The following is a 22266-nucleotide window of genomic DNA, read 5'->3' as shown; positions in this document are numbered from 1 at the left end:
ATTACAATAAAAGCTTCTCATTTTTGGAGCTACTCCCGATTGCATTTTTAAGAAGTTGCTGATTGTTATGAATGAAGTGAGAAATAACCCTAAATAATGAGGCCACAATCTTACCCTGGGCCTCTTCCCTTTTGACTTTTGAATAATTGCCAGGAGCCAACAAAAGGGACACTGTCACTTCAAGGTAAAGTCAAATGGAATTAAATCTCACATATAATTGGCTGTATATTTATATAATATATTAAAAATCTTGCATCTGCATGCACTTCCTGTCAGCTGTTTCCAATATTAACCCCTATGTCCACATTTACAATGAGAATTGTCCATGTAAACTTGTCACACTGTAATTACATCCTCCCACCATTGGTGGCACTGTAGCCCCCCCCCCCACCCCCACTCCCCCCGCCCCCAGCGGCAGGAGGGCATAATTACAAAGTGACAAACTGACATTGGGCAGTTCCCATTATAAATGTGAATTAAATGTGGATGTATAAATGTGTAATGGATATATAAAAATAAGGACTGTAAAATGGGGAGTGAGTTACATCTGCACACCCAAGTCCAATTAACCTCTGCCCTCTGACCCTCCCGCCCTTTCACCTGAAGACGGCACTCGGTTTTGACTCCCCTGTGCAACACCATAAGAGATCGGCGAAACATTCTAAAATGAATTGTCGCATAGGTTCCTTGAGCTGAAAAGATCTGTGCAATCCTTATATGGTTTGTTTCTTTTCCTTTCTGCATTTTCCGTTTTCTTCTTCCTCTTAATTCCCTGCCCTTATTCTAGAAAAATACAATCGGGATGAGTCCATTTGCTGACGCAGTGGCGGAGGTCCGCCTTCAGGGGGAACCGCTGGTGGAGGGCTCGGCGGAGGCGGAGCCCTTGATGGAGGTAGGGCTGGATGTGCTCTGTGAACCAGAGGTGCTGCTGCCGAGTCCTGTGATCACATGCACAGCTGGTCTCTGAGCGAACAGCACTCCTGTGCGGAGATAAAGAAAAAAGGAGATTTCTTTCTGCTTTAAACCGCAAGGGAAAATAACAAGTTCTAACTGAAAGAACAAAAGGAAAACCTTGCATTTATCCAGTGCCTATCATGTCCTCGGGATGCCCCATGGCACTTAACAGGCAACGGTGCCAGAATAGATACAATTAGCTTCATCACCCTCTACACTGCCCCCTGCCCTGCTCCAGAAACCCTGGGCTAGGCACCCAGAAAAGTAATTAAAATTCTTGCCCCCGCCACTATCTAGGGACATGCTGGATATGAAACAAAGACTTGTATTTAGATATCGCCTTTCATCACCTCAGGCCACTTTACAGCCAATGCAATACTTTTCATTACTGTTGTAATGTAGGAAACATGGCAGCCAATTTGCACACAGCAAGCTCCCACAAATAGCAATGGGCTAATGACCTGATAATCTGTTGTGATGTTGGTTCAGGGATAAATATTGACCAGGGAGAACTTTTCTGCTCTTCCTTGAACACTGCCACGAGATCTTTTACGTCGACCTGAGACAGCAGACATGGCCTCAGCTTAAAACCTCATCGGAAAGGCGCTGCCTCCACCAGTGCAGCACTCCCTCAGTGCTGCACTGGAACGTCAGATTAGATTACGTGCTCAAGTCTCTGGAGGGGGACTTGAACCCACAAACCTTCTGACGGAGGGGGCGAGAGCGCTACCCACTGAGACATGGGCGACACAATTCTAGCTCCTTTGGCAGCTCTGTACGTCCGAAGTGCAGCCTAGTAATGGGACCTTGAGGAATTCTGCTCCTGGCTCTATTAATTTAGTGTCAATGCATTCGACATGCTAAGACAGGAGAGGTAATGAGACTGCTGTGTTCTCACTCTCGCTCCCTTCTCCTCCAGTGAATTGTGAATGTTAAAACCACGCAAAAGCCAATAAATTACAGCAAACAGGCACTGCTGCGACCCGAACTTGAGGTATTTGTTTACAATTAGTGATTTTCTCAGGGCAAACTGGTGCAGGGCATTACCGAGACCGGACTGGCATGGCTGAAACTCATGGCACCAAGCGGTAGAGGGAGCGGCTTTGTGCTTGTATTGTCACCTGCTCACCATTCACTCCATCCCATTGCCAATATAAAATCATACTTTTAAATCGGTTATAAAATTTCCGTTGCCTTTCTGGCTTGATTTTCATTTTTTGAAAAAAAAAACATTGCCCCTTTGAAAGGAGGTTTTCAAAGCAAAAGGACATCGATGCAGCACCAGGAAATCAAATCCAGCAGAATTCAACGAGGGTGAAATGTGCACAGGGTGATCCCAGCGGGCGCACCTGCAGATGCTTGAGCGTGGGGCTAGCATAACGATTGGTCTAACCTGCTCCCCCTCATAAAATATGAGGAGTTGAACAGTTTATTTGGTGTCAGGATGGTGGGATTCTCCCAACAGCTTGGGAAATCTGAGGAGGGAAACACGTCTACAATAAATGCTCTAATCCTTGACAGTGCACTTTAGACTTGTAAAGAGATAAAACAAGACAGTTTTATATAGAAGCCCAAATTCCAGACCTGCTATGCATGTATTGCTTATCAAGCTCATCCCTTCTGAGGCATTGAGTCAGGTGCACCCGACAATTCTACTTTGTGACCCATCACCTTTGACCGGCCAGGCTATGAATAAAAGGAGTCAGCACCTTACCTGTATAGAGAGTGCCGTTAATCTCAATCGACATATTAATGCTGCTGATACCATTCATTGACAAGTTCAATGCGAGCTCCTGTCGATCATCTACAAGAGAAGGGATGTGGAGAAAGTAGAGACAAGGGATGAGTGGACATGTCGCATGAGTCAGCCATCATCGAGTGGCAAAGACCTGTAACCTTTACTTGCTGAAGTGCGACTAGTGTAAAGGCAAAGTGACCAATTAAAAAGGAACTGTGCACTGTTCTTTTATAATGTGTGGGAATTTCAGACTCATCGTGTGTTCAAATGTGTGTTCAACTGTATCAAATACAGCAGACTTTTCATTTTAGTTAACTACTGCCTGTGTCAAGCACTCCCAAGCATGGTTAGATGGGGTACCCCATCCAGCACCCGAAACATTCACTCCCTCCACCACCGACGCACAGTGGCAGCAGTGTGTACTATCTACAATATGCACTGCAGCAACTCACCAAGGCTCCTTCGACAGCACCTTCCAAACCCATGACCTCTACCCTATAGAAGGACAAGGGCAGCAGATGCATGGGAACACCACCTCCTGCAAGTTCCCCTGCAAGCCACCCATCATTCTGACTTGGAACTATATCGCCATTCCTTCACTGTTGCTCGGTTAATATTCTGGAACTCCCTCCCTAACAGCACTGTGGGTGTATCTACACCCCAATGACTGCAGCGGTTCAAGAAGGCAGCTCACCACCACCTTCTCAAGGGCAATTAGGGATGGGCAATAAATTCTGGCCTAGCCAGCGATGCCCACATCCCATGAACGAATAAAAAACCATGCAGAGTGAAGGTGCCCTCTACTATCCTGTGCCCAATAAATGCTTAAACGTAGCTTTGAACCGTCATTAACCATTAACCGCAAAAACTCCTCATGGCCTGGTGGGTAAAGAACATGAAAAACCCTCCAATATTTTAGTCATGTGGCTATTCTTCATGGGCGAGCATCAATAGGCTAATCAACCACAACAGACATCACAGTCAAGCTTGGTCCTGTCCTCACCCAATGTACACACACACACATATGCATTTCCTTCTGCTCGGCAGAGACACTGGAGTCAATCGTACTGCTCCATCTCCTGTCCGGTCTCACTCAGCACAAAGCAGGGATTGGAACGTGAGCTTTCCTAGCCCTTTACAGCTGACTTCCAACACTTCAGTGGTGCCCTTAGCAAGTAAACCAACTGTGTGCCGAACGTTGTTTGAAAGTGATTCTAACCATTGTACGGTGGTGTCTGCCAAATGAAAGATAAGAACTAGGAAGCCATTTCTTTGGCAAAGTCCCTTTAAATAATAGTCAGACCTAACTGAACTCTACATGAATGGGAGAGTTTAAATAACTTTCCCATTACTTGTGCTTCACAAAACTATCCACAGGGCGGCACCAAACCCTCACTCCAGCCCTCAGTCGGAGCTGAGCTTTTAACTTTGACAATGAACGGGACATCACCACCAGCTCCAGCAACAGCAGGCTGTCACAGCTCAGTTTGTGCTGGCTCAGCCATCACTGAATGCTGCCTCATTGCCATTAAAAAGACAGAACCATAACAACAACTTGTATTTACATAGCACCTTTAAAGCTGTAAAGCATTCCAAGGTGCTTCGCAGGACCGATTAGCAAACAAAATTTGACACTGAGCTACAGGACAGGTGACCAAAAGCTTGGTACAAGAGGTGGGCTGTAACAGAGCGAGAGGCGCGGAGAGGATTCGGGAGGGAATTCCAGAGCTTACAGCCCAGGCAGCTGAAGGCATGGCCGCCAATGGTGGAGCCATGAAAATCAGGGATATGCAAGAGGCCAGAACTGAACGAGAACGAGGGGGAGGCAAAACAGAGCAACACACAGATAGGCAACAATTGTTGAAAGGGGGAGGCCTGCTTTCAATGATTTACTAGTGCAGCACGAAAGAAAGCTCTGGGTCTTGTAAGATCTGACAGCAATTAACAACCTTATTTATTATTTTTCCTCCCCTGACATTGCAGACTTGTATCAGGTGGCGTTCCTTGCATGTTAGTCGCACTCCTTGTGGCCATTCATGGTAGACGGGTGAGTGTTAATGAGCTATGTAACCGTGTATGGCTTCACAGAGTTACCATATCCTGTCACCACCCCCTCCCCCCCCACCAGACATACACCTTGTCCAGCGAGATTCGACAGATAGTGTTCGGAGTCGTTTCTCCTCTGGAGTTGAGACCCCAATTGGTGGAGATTATTCTTGGATTGGGGTTGAATTGGAGACCCTGTTGGTGTGTGTAGTTCAACATCCGAAGGAGCAGCGCAAGGCACCTCGTCTCTCTTTACAGCACCACCCAAGTAAACCTATTATCATTCAATAAACCTGCCCATACTGGCTTTATACAGCATGGGATCAGCAGCAGTGCTGTGATTATACAGAACAAAGCAACCAGTCTTTGGATGGACAGGAAGCTTTAAAACACTTTGCTGTTAGACAAGGTGGCTTTAAGCTCCGCCCCAAGCTCTAAACTCTTGTTTTCTTCATTCTCCGCGTCTGAGCATCACTGGCAAGGCCAGCATTTACTTCCCATCCCTATACTGCCATGTGATGGCAGCTGAGTGGTTTACTAAAACCCCTTCCGAGGGGAGTCAACCACATTGGTATGGGATTGGAGTCACGTACAGGCTCATACCAGATAAGGACGGCAGGTTTCCTTCTTTAAAGGAACCATAGAGTTGTAACGGCGCAGAACGTGGCCATTTGGCCCACCAAGTTGCTCTCTGCAGATCAAGCCAGTCAGCCCATTCCCTTACAAGTTTATTTATTTGCCTCAAGTGCCCATCCAATTTCCTTTGGACAAAGCCTCCGCTTCCACCACCCTCATAGGCAGTGAGTTCCAGGAGATTACCACCTGCTGTGTAAAGAAACTCTTTCGCACATTGCCCCCTGTATCTCTTGCCCAAAACCTTAAATCTGTGTCCCCTAGTCCTTGAAGCCTCAGCTAATGGGAATAGCTTTTCACTGTCTACCTTATCTAAACCTGTCATAATCTTGCACACCTCTATCAAATCTCCCCTCAATCTCCTTTGCTCCAAGGAGAAAACCCCCAGCTTTTCCCGCCTAACCTTGTAACTAAAATCCCCCATCCCTGGAACCATTCTGGTAAATCTCCTCTGCACCCTCACATCCTTCCTAAAGTGTGGTGACTGGAGCTGGACGCAATACTCTGAACCAGTTGAGTTTTACGAGCAACCTCACAGCTTCACGCCCATTTTCGTCTGCGATTATTCTTTAGCTGAATTCAAATCCTCAAATCTCCATGGTGAGATTGGAGCTCATCTTCCCCAGATTATTAGCTCAGGCCTCTGGACCACGACTGCAGTCACATAACCACTACACCGCCATACCTGTGCCTAAGCTCTCTTGCATTAGGCAAGTCTGGGATATTTTATGAGATAGACTGTACACTCCATATTGGACTGGCAGAAAACCTACCTGGCTAGACTTCCTTGTAGCTTGGTCTGAAGCTTGGTAACGAAATTATACCCTACGAGCTATGTGCAGCTTGCAAGCCTCTGGAATCCAGGTGACAAAGCCCAGCCCTATTCGCGTTGAATTTTGATTTTGGATGGTTTGCTCCGTTTGAATTCTGCGGGCTCAAGAGATTTGGAAAGGGCTGCATTTTTTTTTTTTGGCGCTGTTCCCTCATCAATCCTAAATCCGAACACGGTCAATTCAGGATCAGGAACTTGGGATAACTGGGAATTAATGGGGACATCGATTTTAATCTTTGGCTATCGTGGGCAAGGCTCCATGGTGTGAACCATGATGGCGGGGTTCAAAGCCCCGCCCTCCGAAGGGGGAGTGGAGCAATTTGGAAAATGAAACCGAAATATAACCCCAACTCAAAAAATAAAGACGCAGGTGTACGAAAACAAAATGATTCTCCCTCAGTAGCCATAAGCTGTCTCTGCAGCTTTTAAAAAAAAAACAGCTGGCTGGATTTGTAATTATTTTTATGACCCTGTTTCTGTTAGTGTTTCAACCAACTTGGCCTGAGGGGCACAGGAGGTTTACACAATACGCCTTCCAATTGACAATTAAATTATATTTATTCCAAAGGCCCGACCTTGCAGTCTGCTGGGTGCACCTCACAATCAGAGCTACTGCAATGCAGTGGCTCTTTAAACTATCTGGATAGAGGCCTGCATGAAGACGAAGTTGAGAGCACATTATATGGGACTGCAGCAAGTCTTATTGTGAGGCCAATCATCATTGGACTCTTTTCATGCGGCTGAAGGAGAGGAGAGGAAGTCAAAGAGATTAGAAAAAAAAACTTGCATTTTTATAGCATCTTTCATGAGCACCAGGACATCGCAAAGCGTTTTAAGCCATTGAAGTGCCTTTGTAATTACTGTTGCAGTGCAAAAAACGTGGCAGTTAATTTGTGCATTTGTGCACAGCAAGCTCCCACAAACAGCAATGTGACAATGAACAGATAATCTGCGGTTGTGATGCTGGTTGAGGGATAAATATTGGTCAGGACACTGGGGAGAACTCCCCTGCTCTTCTTCACATAAGGAGGACAGATAAGTCACTGGTTTAACGTCTCATCCAAAAGCCGACACCTCCAACAGTGCAGCACTCCACTGCGCGTGTCAGCCCTAGGTTTTGTGCTCAGGTCTCTGGAATGAGACTCGAAACAACAACCCAGCGACTTAAGAGCCGAGACTACAATGCACTGAGGCACAAGCACAAAGACCACCGTCCCCAGTTTCATGGGGGGTGCAGCAACCCTGGGCGCGACTGCACGGGAATCGCTCGGCAAATCTTCGTGCTCTCCCGTCTCTCAGCAATATGTCAGTCACAGTCAGTCTGTCCTCCCTGACAAACACCATCAGCTTGCAGGCTCAGACTGATAAAAGGTTATTAAATTACAGCAGTAATAAGGCAATTTAAACAAAACCTTTGGACCGCAGCCAGAAACAACACAAGGACACAATTTCCCCATTAGGTGCCTTGTACAACAAAAATTGCATTTTTATAGCCCCTTTAACCTGGTGAAACCACCCGAGGTGCCTGTTTTCTTGGTTCTAAGCCCATAATTGACCATATTTATTGAATTCAATTTCACAGTGTGCCATGGCAGAAGCCTCATTAATAAACCCGAATCAGGGTCCAGTGATGTACATGTGCCGCTGTTGGAATTTTAACTGGACTCTATGACCCTGCTAGTTAAAGTTGTCACATAGCCAGTGAAGCCTGCTAAGGTAAGTTAAAAAGAAGCTTTCCCCAGCCTGCATTTATATAGCACCTTTAACACAGTAAAACATCCCAGGTTACCGAACAAAATTTGACTGTGAGACACATAAGGAGATATTAAGACAGGTAAGTTTTAAGGAGCGTCTTAAAGGAGGACAGAGTTAGAGGGAATTCCAGAGCTTAGGGCCCAGGCAGCTGAGGGCACGGCCGCCAATATTCCAGCAATTAAAATCGGGAGTGTGAAAGAGGCCGGAATTAGAGATCTCGGATGTTTGTTGCGCTGGAGGAGATTACAGAGCTTGTGCCAGCTCCTCGGATCAGCTATGTGATTTGCCCCCCATCCCTGACAGTAAAGGGACTGGGAAGCCCCAGTGTGTTCAGAACGACAACAAACTGTAGTAAAAACCTACCGTGTTCATTGGCCGTCTCCATATCATCCAGACTCTGCAGTTTCTACAAACCGAACACTCTGAGCATGCCAATTAAGAGTGTACACTGAATAATTGTCTGCTATAATCCACTTTATGCTGAATCATTCAACTAACAGTCATCCAGATTACATCAAATACTATCAAAAGGGACCCAATTCCTTTATCTTCGGAATACGAATATGAATTTTTTTTTTACAGGGTATGTTAGTGGCTCCCTCCCCCCCTACCTCCCCCAGTTGTGGCCAGGCCACAAACGGTCTGTTCACTCAAAGCTCCGTTGATAATCTCTATGCATTCAGTTAATCTCTGGTGGGGTTTGATAAAGCTCGTCTCCATTTCCTGAACTGTTTGGTTCTCACTCTCATTATTCTTGGTTCTCCTCTCTGCTCCTCATACACTCTCTCGTTACTGAATATGTATCCATCTCCAAATCTTCATTCCTTCATCTTGCTCGTTCTGTAACTCTCTCCTTCCCTCTCTCCCCTCTTTGCTCACTACTGCCTCTGTGTGCCTCTCGTGGACTTCCTCTCCGGCGCTCTCAATGTTTCTCTCCAAGTCTCTCTCTCTCACCCCCCCTTTGATACACACGCGTGTGTGTGTGTCTCTCTCCCCCCCTTGATGTCTCTCTTCCCCCTCTCTCTATCTCTCTCTCCCCTTCCCCCCCCATGCCGATGTCTCTCTCTGTCTCAGGATGTGTTCCTGTAAGTCCCCTATGCCAGAGGGCACAGAGTACAGGTTCTAGATCTCTCCCCTTCTCTTTCCTGGACTAGGGGAAAGCAAGAATGTAGGTTGGGAGTAGGACCAAGAATGGGAGGGTGTAAGAACAGGAAACCTGGGGCTAGGAGGGAGTGAACAGGGTGACCAAGCTGCTTAAAGCTGGGCAGTAGTGAGGAAGAATAGGTCACTCAAACAGTGGCATGCGCACACAGACAGACACACAGTGACACAATATGCAAACAGACACAACATGCACAGAGACACAACAGGCAGACATCATGTATATACACATTCACAAACACATAGACACACCACGCACACAGTCTATTGGCATGAGTCGAGAAAATACTGAATTTAGCTCAGTGGTGATGCTGGTCACTGCTGAATTATTTAGACACTTGGAGGAAGGGGGAATTTTAACTGAAACACCCTCATCCATGATGCCAGTCTTGGTGGATGAACTGAGGCAGTGAGGAAATGGCCTTGGTGGTCGAATAGCCTGCCTCTGATTACTGTCGAGACTAACTAGGCCGAGGTCCTGGGCTGGGATACTATCAGACACAGGTTAAAGAAATAATTTGTCACACTAATAATAGACATTTGACACTGAGATGAGCTTCTGACCTCATATTAGTGCCATCACCAAGAGCACCTATTTCCACCTCTCTAACATCGCCTGACTTCGCCCAGATCTCAGCTCATCTGCTGCTGAAACCTTCATTCATGCCTTAGTTACCTCTAGATTTGACTATTCCAACACACTCCTGGCTGGTCTCGCACATTTTACTCTCTGTAAACTTGAGGTCATCCAAAACTCTGCTGCCTGTGTCTTAACTCACACCAAGTCCCATTCCCCTGTCACCCCTGTGCTCGCTGACCTACATTGGCTCCCGGTCAAGCAACAACTTGATTTTAAAATTCTCATCCTTGTTTTCAAGTTCCTCCATGGCCTCACCCCTCCCTATCTCTGTAATCTCCTCTAGCCCCACAACTGTCAATGATATCTGCACTCGGCTAATTCTGGCCTCTTGTCCATCCCCAATTTTAATTGTTCCACCATTGATGGCCATGCCTTCAGTTGCCTAGGCCCCAAGCTCTGGAATACCCTCCCTACACCTCTCTACCTCACTTTCCTCCTTAAAACCTACCTCTTTGACCAATCTCGGTCATCTGACCTAATATCTCTTTTTATGGCTCACCTTGGAATGTTTTATTACGTTAAATGTGCTATATAAATATTAGTTGTTGTTGACACACAACACAAAGCACAATAGTCACTTTGATACAAAGCAAGGTGTAAACAGTTATGGGGGTTGGGGGGAGGGGGGTAGTATTTTTGTGGGCACGATTGGAGTGACTGGTGAGACGGTCATGTTTCAGAGCAGACATTTAACTGAGGCCTGGCCTCCATGGGCAACAGACTGCTGATTGGCTATCACCCATTTAGAACCTCCCCCCACCCCCACTCCCCAAAACCAACTGATATCCATTTTGCTTTTAATGGAACGCCCAGGTTGGCGTCGACAAGTTGCGATTTAGGCTCCGGTTGGGGATGGGGGTGGATGGGGGGGAAACCCCAACATACCTCGAAAACAGCCTCACCTTTCCCATTGATCTTGATGCTCATAGGCACGTGGGTTGCCATGGCGAAGAGGTTCTGCTGCAAGGCCTGCTGCATCAGACGCTGCTGCCCCTCTGCGAATCGGGCCATCCTCTTCTCGGGCGGCTCCCCGCTTTCCAGCTTCTCCCTCAGCTGCTCCAGTGTGATGGCCTGGGCGGCGGAATGGTGGCCCCCCTGGATCAACGGGATGTGGATTCGGCTTGGTGTCAAAGAGCAGGGTGCGGCTGCATCTTCTGAAGGTGCGGGGGGGCGGGGGAAGGAAGAGAAACAGACACAGGTAGAGTCAGGGCTGCACAGCACGCGGGATAGTCCACCATTAATCACACAGTAGCATTAAGTTATCAGCCACTAGGCAGTGGGTCGTACTCTCGCCTCTCAAGCCTCTCCCCTTTCAAGATTTAACAAAAACAGATAATTTCTCCAATCTACCCTATCTCCACTGGTTGGGGAGTGTAGGACTAGGGAGCCTGGTCAAAACATTAGAAGCGAAATTAGGAAATATTTCTTCATGCATAGGATGGCAGAAGTTTGGAATTCTCTTCCCAAAATGGCAATTGATGCTCGATCAATTGTTAACTTTAAATATGAGATTGTAGATTCAAAGATTTTAAGGGATGTGGGGCAATGGCGGGAATAGGGATTTAGGTCACAGATCAGCCATGATCTCATTGAATGTTTGGACAGGCTCGAGGGGCTAAATGTCCAACTCCTGTTCCGAAAATCAGTTGGTTCTGGGGTCAGGTCCCACTCCAAAGTCTTGAGTCCATATCCAGGCGGACAATCCCAGTGCAGTACTGAAGAAGTGCTGTACTGTCTGAGGTGCCATCTTTCAGGTAAAAAATATTTAAGAAAAGCAATTGAGTTCTCCCTAGTGTCTTGCCCAATATATAGCCTTCAACCAACATCAATTAAACAGACTACTCATTTATCACAATGCTCATTGTTCTTTGAGGGGGCGACTTAACTGACGTGTTTAAAATTATGAGTGGCCTCGAGTAAATAGGGGATGACCTATTTACCTTAGCAGAGGGGTGAGAAACCAGGGGGGCATAGATTTAAAGTAATTGGTAGGAGGATTAGAGGGGAGATGAGGAAACATTTCTTCACCCAGAGGGTGACGGGGGGTCTGGCTGAAAGGGTGGTAGAGGCAGAAACTCTCAGCATGTTGAAAAAGTACTTGGCTGCCGATTTGAAAGCTGAGCGCTGCAGGGCTATGGACTGAGTGCAGGAAGATGAGATTAGGCTAGGTAGCTCTTGGTCGACCAGAACGGACACGATGGGCCAAATGGCCTCCTTCTGTGCTGCACTATTTTCATAAAACAGCTTAATGGGCCTTTTCCTGCTCTGTTACAGATGTTTATCTCGCCTGTAAAATGGATCAACGCAGCTGATCAGATAAAAAGATTCCAAAAGAACGGAAGATAAATAGGAAACAAAAGGAAGATTAAGGGGATTATCTGAAAGATCAAAGGAAAGTACAGCTGTAATTGATCTGGAAATGTTTGCAAAATTCACTTGGAGCAGGTATGAAAAACATGTTTACAGCTGAAATACTGAATGATTAGGGACCAAACTAAAGAGAGAATGAGAGTGATTTTAACCTAACTCGTCAAGTAGAAAACCCACGGGATCGGCTGGAACACTGCTTTTACACACTGCAGGGTTCCGATAAAATTGCTCCTTCAGCACTAGGCGCTTTCAGAAAGCAGTGTGGGAGATGTGCCAATGGTGAGTTAAGGAATCCCTGCACAGCTCTCCATCCATTGTAAAAGCCAACAGGCTATACAACAGCCGTGTGCTCCACTCCTGCTCAATTTTCATCTGCTCCCTGCACCAGGCAATCTGCTATGCCCAGCCTCAATCACCCAAACTTTGCGCAGTACCACCTGGAATGCTTTCATCTGATTGGCTCAGTATCACATACAACCCTGTAGTCTGATTGGCTCAGTAGCACCTGGGATGCTCCAGTCTGATTGGCTCAGTATCACTTGGGATGCTCCAGTCTGATAGGCTCAGTATCACCTGGGATGCTCCAGTCTGATAGGCTACGTAGCATGTGGGATGCTCCAGTCTGATTGGCTCTGTAGCACCTGGGATGCTCCAGTCTGATTGGCTCAGTATCACTTGGGATGCTCCAGTCTGATAGGCTCAGTATCACCTGGGATGCTCCAGTCTGATAGGCTACGTAGCATGTGGGATGCTCCAGTCTGATTGGCTCAGTATCACTTGGGATGCTCCAGTCTGATAGGCTCAGTATCACCTGGGATGCTCCAGTCTGATAGGCTACGTAGCATGTGGGATGCTCCAGTCTGATTGGCTCAGTATCACCTGGGATGCTCCAGTCTGATAGGCTACGTAGCATGTGGGATGCTCCAGTCTGATTGGCTACGTAGCATGTGGGATGCTCCAGTCTGATTGGCTCAGTATCACTTGGGATGCTCCAGTCTGATTGGCTCAGTATCACCTGGGATGCTCCAGTCTGATAGGCTACGTAGCATGTGGAATGCTCCAGTCTGATTGGCTCAGTATCACCTGGGACCCTGTCATCCATCAGGCGAGCTGTTCCTCTTTTATTCACTTAGATGCTATTGACCATGTAAATGCAGCCAATCCAGCGACAGAGTACACATTTCACTAACCTCCAGAGCCACTCATAGACAATATACCAGCACCTTCACTCAAAGGATCAATGGGCACATTCCTAACATTTCCACAGAACAGGACACATTCCTTCATGCACTTTAAAAAAAAAATGCACTTTATTCTGATATAGATAAAGCTGCTGTAGATAGCCAAGGGCAGCAGATTCCATGAACCATCACTAGAATAACACACGCAGATGTAACAGCAGACAATAATGATTGGGACTGAGTGACGAGGAAGGATTACACTGCTGCATCTCACAGCTTTGCTCCAGTGCTGTACTGAGGGAGTGCTGCCCTGTCAGAGGCACTGTCTTTCAGACGTGGCGTTAATTCAAGGCCTATCTGGCCTCTCAAGCGGATGTAAAATATCCCATGGATCCCATGCAAAAGAACAGGGGAGTGCTCCCCAGTGTCCTGGACAATACTTCTCCCTTAGCCAACATCACAAAACAGATAGGAACAGTGTGTGGGAGCTCGCTGTGCACAAATTGGCTACTGCATTCCTTATGTTACAACAGTGACTACACTCCAAAAGGTACCTCATTGGATGTAATGCACTTTGGGACATCAGGAAAGGCGTTACATAAATGCATGCCTGTCATTCTTTAATAACGATTAATAGTACAGTGGAGATACAATGGAGGAGTCTCTCTCCTCATGACTGGTAATAGAGATTGGTGGATAATCGTGTGACAATTCCAGTGCTGCTGAAGGTCCAATGAAGAAGCAGCCAACCAATCAATAGAAACCCAGTGAAAGACCCACTCCAGCCAAGCCTGAAAGATCCTGATCTGGAGGATCTGTGCAGTGTGCTTTATTCCAAGTGCAATTCTTACCGTCACAATGACCCAACCCAAATCCTTAACTCAACCCCAAGCGCACATGAAATGTTCACTGATGTGACCCAAGTCCCGAATGAGCCAGTCCATCGATAACTGTAAACATGAAGGATAAGGCGGCAGTTGGACTTTAATATTGACCATTGAGCAACAGCTTACCTTTTTATAGCACCGTTAATATTGTGTAGCACCTTGGAACACTTCACAGGACAAAATTTGACACTGAGTCACACAAGGAGATATTAGGACAGGTGACCAAAAGCTTGGAGTCTTAAAGGAAGACAGGTGGAGAGGAAGAGAGGTTTAGGGAGCAAATTGGCAGGAGCTGAAGACGCAGCTGCCAATGGTGGAGCAATGAAATCCGGGAAAGCGCAGGACAGCAGAATTGGAGCGGCGCAAAGATCTTAGGTTGGAGGACTCCAGGAGGTTACAGAGATAGGGGAGATTTTAAATCCCACATGTGCTGCCGTTGGCTCCAACTAGCTCACTGCAGCAATGGCCTAAACACAACAAGAGGTCAATTGCCATCATTTACCTTTTTTGACGAGCTGCCCTGGAGAGAGATGGGTACCATTGGTGGTAGGAACATTCATAGACGAGAGGTGGACCTTGTGGGGGGACAGAAGGGTGGTCGCTGAGCTCGGAGAGTAGCCGAAGAGAGCTGAGCTGTAGCTGGGCCTTCTGCCCTCCCGCCTGTTGCTGTCAATTGCTGCTTGGAGCTCTGCGGGTGAGCTGAGTGATTGCTTTTCACATTCATATGGGTAGAGGTATTTCATGTATCTGCAGACGGACAAAGGACACATGTTACACAGTGTTATGTGCACTGAGCTACTGTTACACCGCACTTTGTAATAAATAATACAAGGTAACAGCCCCCCAACCCACCCTGGCTAAACTGGGCGGCACAGGCAGGATATAACAGATGTGATATTAATGCCTCCAAGATAGTTGGCCCTCAACTACCCTCTGAAGTGGCCCAGCCAGTTACTCAGGGAATGTGGGGATGGACAATAAATGCCAGCGTTTCCCAAGATACAATAAAATAAAATTGGGTCTGCAGGCAGCACAAGAATGAAGCTAGGCAGCATGTTGTCAACTTCCCAAAGACTTTAGGAAAAATGTCACAAACAGGGCTTTCGTCTTCAGGAAGTTCTCTGGGGCAAGGCCATGGAGCATCAAGGTCACACACAAAGGTTAAAGCAAGTTCCCATTGAACTGCACTCATCTCAAGTTGGTCATCCTAATGGACTATGTGCATTACTTAGAAACTACAACAGGCTGTTTGGCCCAACCAGTTCCATGTTGGTGTTTATCCTGCCCTCCTCAGGCGCCCACCCTTCTCCCCTATTCCTTTCTCCCCCTATCTAACCAGTTCTTACACGTTTGACATGGTCTCCGGGACCGCCTGCCATACCCTCCCAACCCTGTGGTTAAAAATATTTCTCTAGTTCTCTGTTCATAATCACTATCTTGTATCTATATCCCCTTTTTGCAAACCCCCTCAATCATACAAAGTCAAAAATAATGGGTAAGGTAAGGCCAACTAGTCCATCAAATCTACCCCGCACCTCATGATATCTGGAGCATCGTGACTAGGCACATCTTACCTCCTCCCCATAGCCATGTAATCTCATGGGAGAGGCAGAAAGCCGAGATTAAAAAGCCCCAGGGCCAATTAGGAAGTGTGTGGAAATGGAAAAATTTAATCACTGTTGTGTTGTTCTCTTGTTTTCCTTTCCATTGGGAGTTTTCTTCCCTCTTCTGTTCAAGATGTTAACTTGGGACACTTGCTGTGAGTGTCGCTCCTCCATGGGAATGCTGGCTCATGAAATTACCCTTTCAATGGTTATTAAGCAATAAAAGGCTGTCTTTTAAGTCAAGAACATGCATCATATGATAGAATGAAGTGCCTTTGACATGCTCAACTCTCGTGTTGGGCAAGAGCTATACACTGGAGGCCTACTATCCTACACTCTCTGGCCTCCTCCCCAATATGTGCTTGATGGGCAGTTCTCAACATTTCTCTTTCTAGAAAACACTTTTTAAAAAATGATTGGGACGCGAGGGTCACTGGCAACGCCAGTATCTATTGCCCATCCCAAGTTGCCCTTGACAAGGTGGTAGTGAGCTGCCTATTTGAACTGCTGCAGTCCATGTAGTAATGGTGCTCCCACAGTGGTGCCAGGTAGGGAGTTCCAGGATTTTGACCCAGTGGTGATGAAGGAACGGCCGATATATGTGCATGTTAGGATGGTGTGCGACCTGACGAGAGGAACTTGGAGCTGATGGTGTTCCCATGTGCATGTTGCCCTCGTCTTAACTGCCCCCTTTTGGCCATGTGACAAATATAGCTGGTAACTGGTGTGCCTTTGGCCCAAGACATGCAGCTTGCGAATGAAAAAATCTCACATCCACAGGCTTGATGGTGCTGGACATGGGTCAATCCTGCGGTCAAGCAGTGTATAGCTCCTACTTACTGAGTCCTGAGTGTAAAGGCTGCACTGGTAATTGAGGTAGGTAAGTTGAGGCCTTTTGTGATTTCCCGCCAAATCTTCTTATTGATAACTTCCACCAAGCCACCTTTCTCTGTGACGAGCTTATACAACATGTACAGGTCTAACACTTGCTTTGCCATTATAGGGATCCGGTTTACGGGGGTTCCTGTAAAACAAAAGAGGCAGAAGGGTTTCCAATAGCACTGATGTTTCCCCAGTCCCTACCAGGTCTGAGTGAAAGGCAGATTCCTGCATGTTTCTCTCTCACCCTGTTAGAAGGTGACAACCTTGGGTTTTAACGCTATGAAGAATGTAAGAGGAAGGGAAAACTGAAGGAGTGAAAGGACTTCTACAGATTCGAGCTCCTGAATGTGTTTATCTGCTCTCACCTATTAAATAAATGTGAACTCCGGATGGTTATAGAAAAAGAATGCTTAGATGATCACCTTTAAGAGTTAAAGGGGCATGGTCATGTAAAAAGTGTCAGGAATATAGGAAGAGGAGGAGGCCATTCAGCCCCTCAAGCCTGCTCGGCTATTCCGTTAGATAATGGCTATCAGCACCTCAGCTCCATTTGTGCCTTTGCTCCAGATCATTTGAAAGCCAACCTAATAAAAATCTATCAATCTCACTCTCAAACATCTCAATTGATGCAGCATCCTTCCTGTGAAAAAATTTCCCACTGGTTTCAATCCGGAATTGCCGAGCTCTAATTTTAAGATTACGTCCCCTTGTTTTTAATTCCCCCACTGGAGGAGACAGTTTCTCCATATCTATTGTATCAAATCCTTTTAACGTTTAAGACACCTCAAGAAGGTCACCCCTCAATCTTCTATACTTAGTGGAATATAGGCTAAGTTTATGCAACCAGACCTCATAATATAACGAATGATGATGTGTCTTTAATACAAGTTACATGACTATATTGAGTATTTATAAATAAATGAGAAAAGATTTGCTATACATACTCATTATAGTCATATAATTTACATTAAAGCACATCATCCACAATGAGTTTCAAATACCGCACACACTTCTTCATGCCTACATGGTCACCATGTTGAAATCAGGATTCATTGTACCATTACCTGCTCTTTCTTGTCCTTTCTCAGGCCCTCAATGTCCCTCAGTCTTCTCTTCCGCAGTCTTCCATCTCTCAGACAGACAGTCATCACGCCTTTAACACGCAACCTTGGCACCACTACGTCCCGACTCACCTCATTGGTTGGGATTTTGAGTCACGTGGCGTTTCCGATGGTGGGACCGGAAGCTGGCGTAACTTCCACCATTTTCCCCATATCCCACGTGATTTTATATTTAAATGACCCGTGTAGCGACGGGCGTGGGATCATGTGGCGGGGATGGCCTTTCATTGGTGGAACCCACCGTCACTGGGCCAAGCAACAGGATTGCCACGGATATAAAGCATTCTGTGCTTGCAGCCTCAAGGATCAGCAGCCTTCCTGCCATGTACTCTTCAGAGTAACTGAAATTAAAGCTTGTACTTAAATCAAAATGCTTTCGTCTCCCTTACTTTGTGAGAGCCGACGTTGACAGCACTCATCCCTCCCTTTAGGCCCTTCTACTGATGGCTGTAATACTCAAAACCCCACAACAACCCCGCAGCCGCCCACAGCCAGTTTCAGCAGCAAACACAGCCACTACACACCCTGGCTGCTTCCCCCTCCTCCTTCCCCTGGCTCCTCCATGCACCCAGTAACCCCAGGTACCCTTCTCTGTTCTTCCATGTAGACTCTCCCATGCCTTCGTAGTGCTCCGGTTTCCTCCCACAGCTAAAGACGTGCAGGTTGATAGGTAAATTGGCCATTGTAAATTGCCCCGAGTGTAGGGAGGCGGTAGGAGAATGGTGGGGATGTGAGAGGGAATATGGGATTAATGTAGGATTAGTATAAATGGGTGGTTGTTGGTCGGCACAGACTCGGTGGGCCGAAGGGCCTGTTTCAGTGCTGTATCTCTCTATGACTCTAAGAATTACCCTTGCTGGCGGTGAACCTGGAGGCAAAACATCCATTCCAATGCTCGAGTTCGTTTTACTGTTCAGTTCAAGAAAGAAAAACTTCACACTCGAGTGCAAAAAGCCGACTGCTGCACGCCGCGTTCAAACGAATGTGAACCAGGTGGCATGGGAATAGAGCTCGGCATTCACTTAATCTGGCAGGTAGGACTTCATTGGAACCAAGTGTAGGGTAATGAGTAATCAAGGCATGTAAATGAATGCAAAGCTGCAATCTGCCACAGTGCAATTTTCAGTGAAAAACAAAACCTAGAGCCCAGTGAGCGTTCCAAATCAAAATCCAGAATGCCCGGGCAGAAGGGCGAAATAGTACAGGGGGATTTTCTAAATACAAGGACAAATGAAAAGACTTGCATTTATATACCGCCAGATGTCCTAAAGTGCTTTACAACCAAGTATTTTCAAACTGTAGTCACTGTTTGAAATGTCAGAAATTGGCAGTAGCCAATTTGCGCACAGCAAGCTCCCACAAACAGCAATGAGATGATCTGTTTCAGTGATGTTTGTTGAAGGGTACATTCTGGCCAGGACAACATGGAGAGCTCCATTGCTCTTCGTCACTATGGTTCTGCAGGATCTTTGACACTCACCTGAGAGGGAAGATTGGGCCTCACTTTAACATCTCGTGTGAAAGATGGCACCTCCAGCAGTGCAGCACTCCACTCAGTACTGGCACTGGAGTGTCACTAGATTCTGTGCTCCAGTCTCTGCAATGGGACGTGAACCCACAACCTTCTGAGTCAGAGACAAAGTGCTGCCCATTGAGCCATGACTGAGACCTTACAATCTATAAAGCATCCCTCAAACACAGTTATTTGCAACAGGCTGCAGCACAGGTCCTCACAGATTACAGAATACCACAGAATAAGAATTACCATTGCGAGAACTGGCCGAGAAGTTGAGACGGACCGGTTTAAAATTAATTTTGATCACTAACACCTCGTTTCCTTCAATCATCTCAACCCGTCCGCATCCAGCACTGGCTGGGACTCCGAGATGTTGAAATAGCCATTGGTTGGTCGGAAGTCATGTCATCTTTTACGTGCTACGGCTGTTACTTCTTTAAAAAGAAAGGGGTAATGGTTTACCCTGCCCGATATGTGGGATGAGCTCTTACGTTGCTCAGAGGGGAGGTAACAGCACTGTGGGTGAATCAATTTGGAACTGCGCTGGTCTGTATCGAACAGACAAAACGAGGCTCACATTCAACCCCGCGTTAGCCTGAATTATGGGCTTGGGTGCCTGACTTGGGACTCGAACTCACAGTCTCTGGACTCGGAGACATGCTGACAAGAAAGGATGTGAAAAATGCCAAGCTGGGTTGTGTATAGGGCTATCCTCGTTGTACAACAACTTGCATTTACATAGCACCTTTAACGCCGTAAAAAGCATCCCGAAGCACGACACAGGAGCATTTTCAGGCAATATCTGACTCCAAGCCACATAAGGAGATATTAGGACAGGTGACCAAAAGCTTGGTCAAAGAGGTACTTTTCAAACAGCATCTTAAAGGAAGAGAGAGAGAGAGAGGTGGGGAAGTTTAGGGAGGGAATTCCAAAGTTCAGGGGCCAGGCAGCTGAAGGCATGGCCGCCAATGTTGCAGTGATAGTAATCGAGGATGTGCAAGAGGCCAGAACTGGCGGTGCACAGAGATCTGGGGAGGCAGTGGCGTAGTGGTAATGTCACTAGCCTAATAACCCACAACTCCAGACTAATTCTCTGGTGACATGGGCTCAAATCCCACCGCAACAGATGGTGGAATTTGAATTCAATTAATAAATCTGGAATTAAAATCTAGTCTAATGGTCATGGTTAAAAACCCATCTGGTTCACTCATGTCCTTGAGGAAAGGAAATCTAGCCTACATGTGACTCCAGACCCACAGCAATGTGGTTGACTCTGAAATGGCCAAGCAAGCCACTCAATTGTATCAAACCATCACGAAGTCTAAGAAAGGAACACCCGGCATTGACCTAGGCATTGGAAACAAGAACGGCAAACCCAGCCCTGTCGACCCTGCAAAGTCCTCCTTACTAACATCTGGGGGCTTGTGCCAAAGTTTGGAGAGCTATCCCACAGACTAGTCAAGCAACAGCCTGACATAGTCATACTCACAGAATCATACCTGACAGAATGTCCCAGACACTGCCATCACCATCCCTGGGTATGTCCTGTCCCACCCGGCTCTATTAGTCTACTCTCGATCATCAGCAAAGTGATGGAAGGTGTTGTCGACAGTGCTATCAAGCGGCACTTGCTCAACAATAACCTGCTCACTGACGCTCAGTTTGGGTTCCGTCAGAGCCACTCAGCTCCTGGCCTCATTATAGCCTTGGTCCAAACATAGACAAAAGAGCTGAACTCCAGAGGTGCGGTGAGAGTGACAGCCCTTAACATCAAGGTGCCGTTTGATCGAGTATGGCAAAACTGAAGTCAATGGGAATCGGGGGAAAACTCTTCACCGGCTAGAGTCATACCTGGAACAAAGGAAGGTGGTTGTGGTTGTTGGAGGTCAATCATCTCAGTCCCAAGATATCACTGCAGGAGTTCCTCAGGGTAGTGTCCTAGGCCCAACCATCTTCAGCTTCTTCATCAATGACCTTCCCTCCATCATAAGGTCAGAAGTGGGGATGTTCGCTGATGATTGCACAATGTTCAGCACACCTTGCAACTCCTCAGATACTGAAGCAGCCCATGTCTAAATGCAGCAAGACCTGTACAACCTCCAGGGTTCGGCTGATAAGTGGCAAGTAACATTTGTGCCACACAAGTGCCAGGCAATGACCATCTCAAACAAGAGAGAATCTAAACCTCTCCCCTTGATGTTCAATGGCATTACAATCACTGAATCCCTCACTATCAACATCCTGGGTGGGTTACCATTGACCAGAAACTGAAATGGACCAGACACATAAAGACTGTGGCTACAAGAGCAGGTCAGAGGCTGGGAATTCTGCGGCGAGTAACTCACTTCCTGACTCCCCAAAGCCTGTCCACCATCTACAAGGCACAGTCAGGAGCATGATGGAATACTCTCCACTTGCCTGGATGGGTGCAACTCGAACAACACTCAAGAAGCTTGACACCATCCAGGACAAAGCAGCTCGCTTGATTGGCACCCCATTCATCACCTTAAACATTCGCTCTCTCCACCACCAACACACAGTGGCAGCAGTGTGCACCATCTACAAGATGCACTGCAGCTAAACAACAAGGCTCCTTCGACAGTCCCTTCCAAACCCGCGACTTCTACCACCTAGAAGGACAAGGGGAGCAGATGCATTGGAACACCACCACTTGCAAGTTCCCCCACCATCCTGACATGGAGCTATATCGCCGTTCCTTCACTGTCGCTGGGTCAAAATCCTGGAGCTCTCTTCCTAACAGCACTGTGGGTGTACCTACACCCCAAGGACTGCAGCGGTTCAAGAAGGCAGCTCACCACCACCTTCTCAACGGCAACTAGGGATAGGCAATAACTGCTGGCCTAGCCAGAAACACCCACATTCCCCAAAGGAAAAAAAACATCTCAGATGGTTGTGGAGTGGAGGAGTTTACAGAGATAGGGGGCG

General features: G+C 46.9%; 1 protein-coding gene across 5 annotated transcripts in view; it reads right to left on the bottom strand.

Annotated features, from left to right (window-relative positions):
- Positions 1 to 419: 419 nt before the first annotated feature.
- The window catches only part of LOC137350489 (AT-rich interactive domain-containing protein 3B-like), a 211944-nt gene continuing 190097 nt past the window's right edge, over positions 420 to 22266 (bottom strand). For 4 of the 5 annotated variants that reach the window (XM_068015137.1, XM_068015138.1, XM_068015139.1 and 1 more), the window contains 5 exons: positions 16642 to 16825; positions 14700 to 14944; positions 10662 to 10913; positions 2669 to 2758; positions 420 to 980 (listed from right to left, as the gene is read on the bottom strand). In XM_068015137.1, coding sequence (XP_067871238.1) covers positions 841 to 980; positions 2669 to 2758; positions 10662 to 10913; positions 14700 to 14944; positions 16642 to 16825 — 911 coding nt within the window. In that variant the 3' untranslated portion in view covers positions 420 to 840. The remainder of the gene's footprint in view (positions 981 to 2668; positions 2759 to 10661; positions 10914 to 14699; positions 14945 to 16641; positions 16826 to 22266) is intronic. The other variant, XM_068015142.1, reaches the window with a different exon arrangement.

Source organism: Heterodontus francisci, chromosome 35 (genome assembly GCF_036365525.1).
Source record: "Heterodontus francisci isolate sHetFra1 chromosome 35, sHetFra1.hap1, whole genome shotgun sequence".
Lineage (NCBI taxonomy): Eukaryota > Metazoa > Chordata > Chondrichthyes > Heterodontiformes > Heterodontidae > Heterodontus > Heterodontus francisci.
The sequence above is the reverse complement of the archived record's forward strand: the minus strand, read 5'-3'. Positions and strand labels throughout refer to the sequence as shown.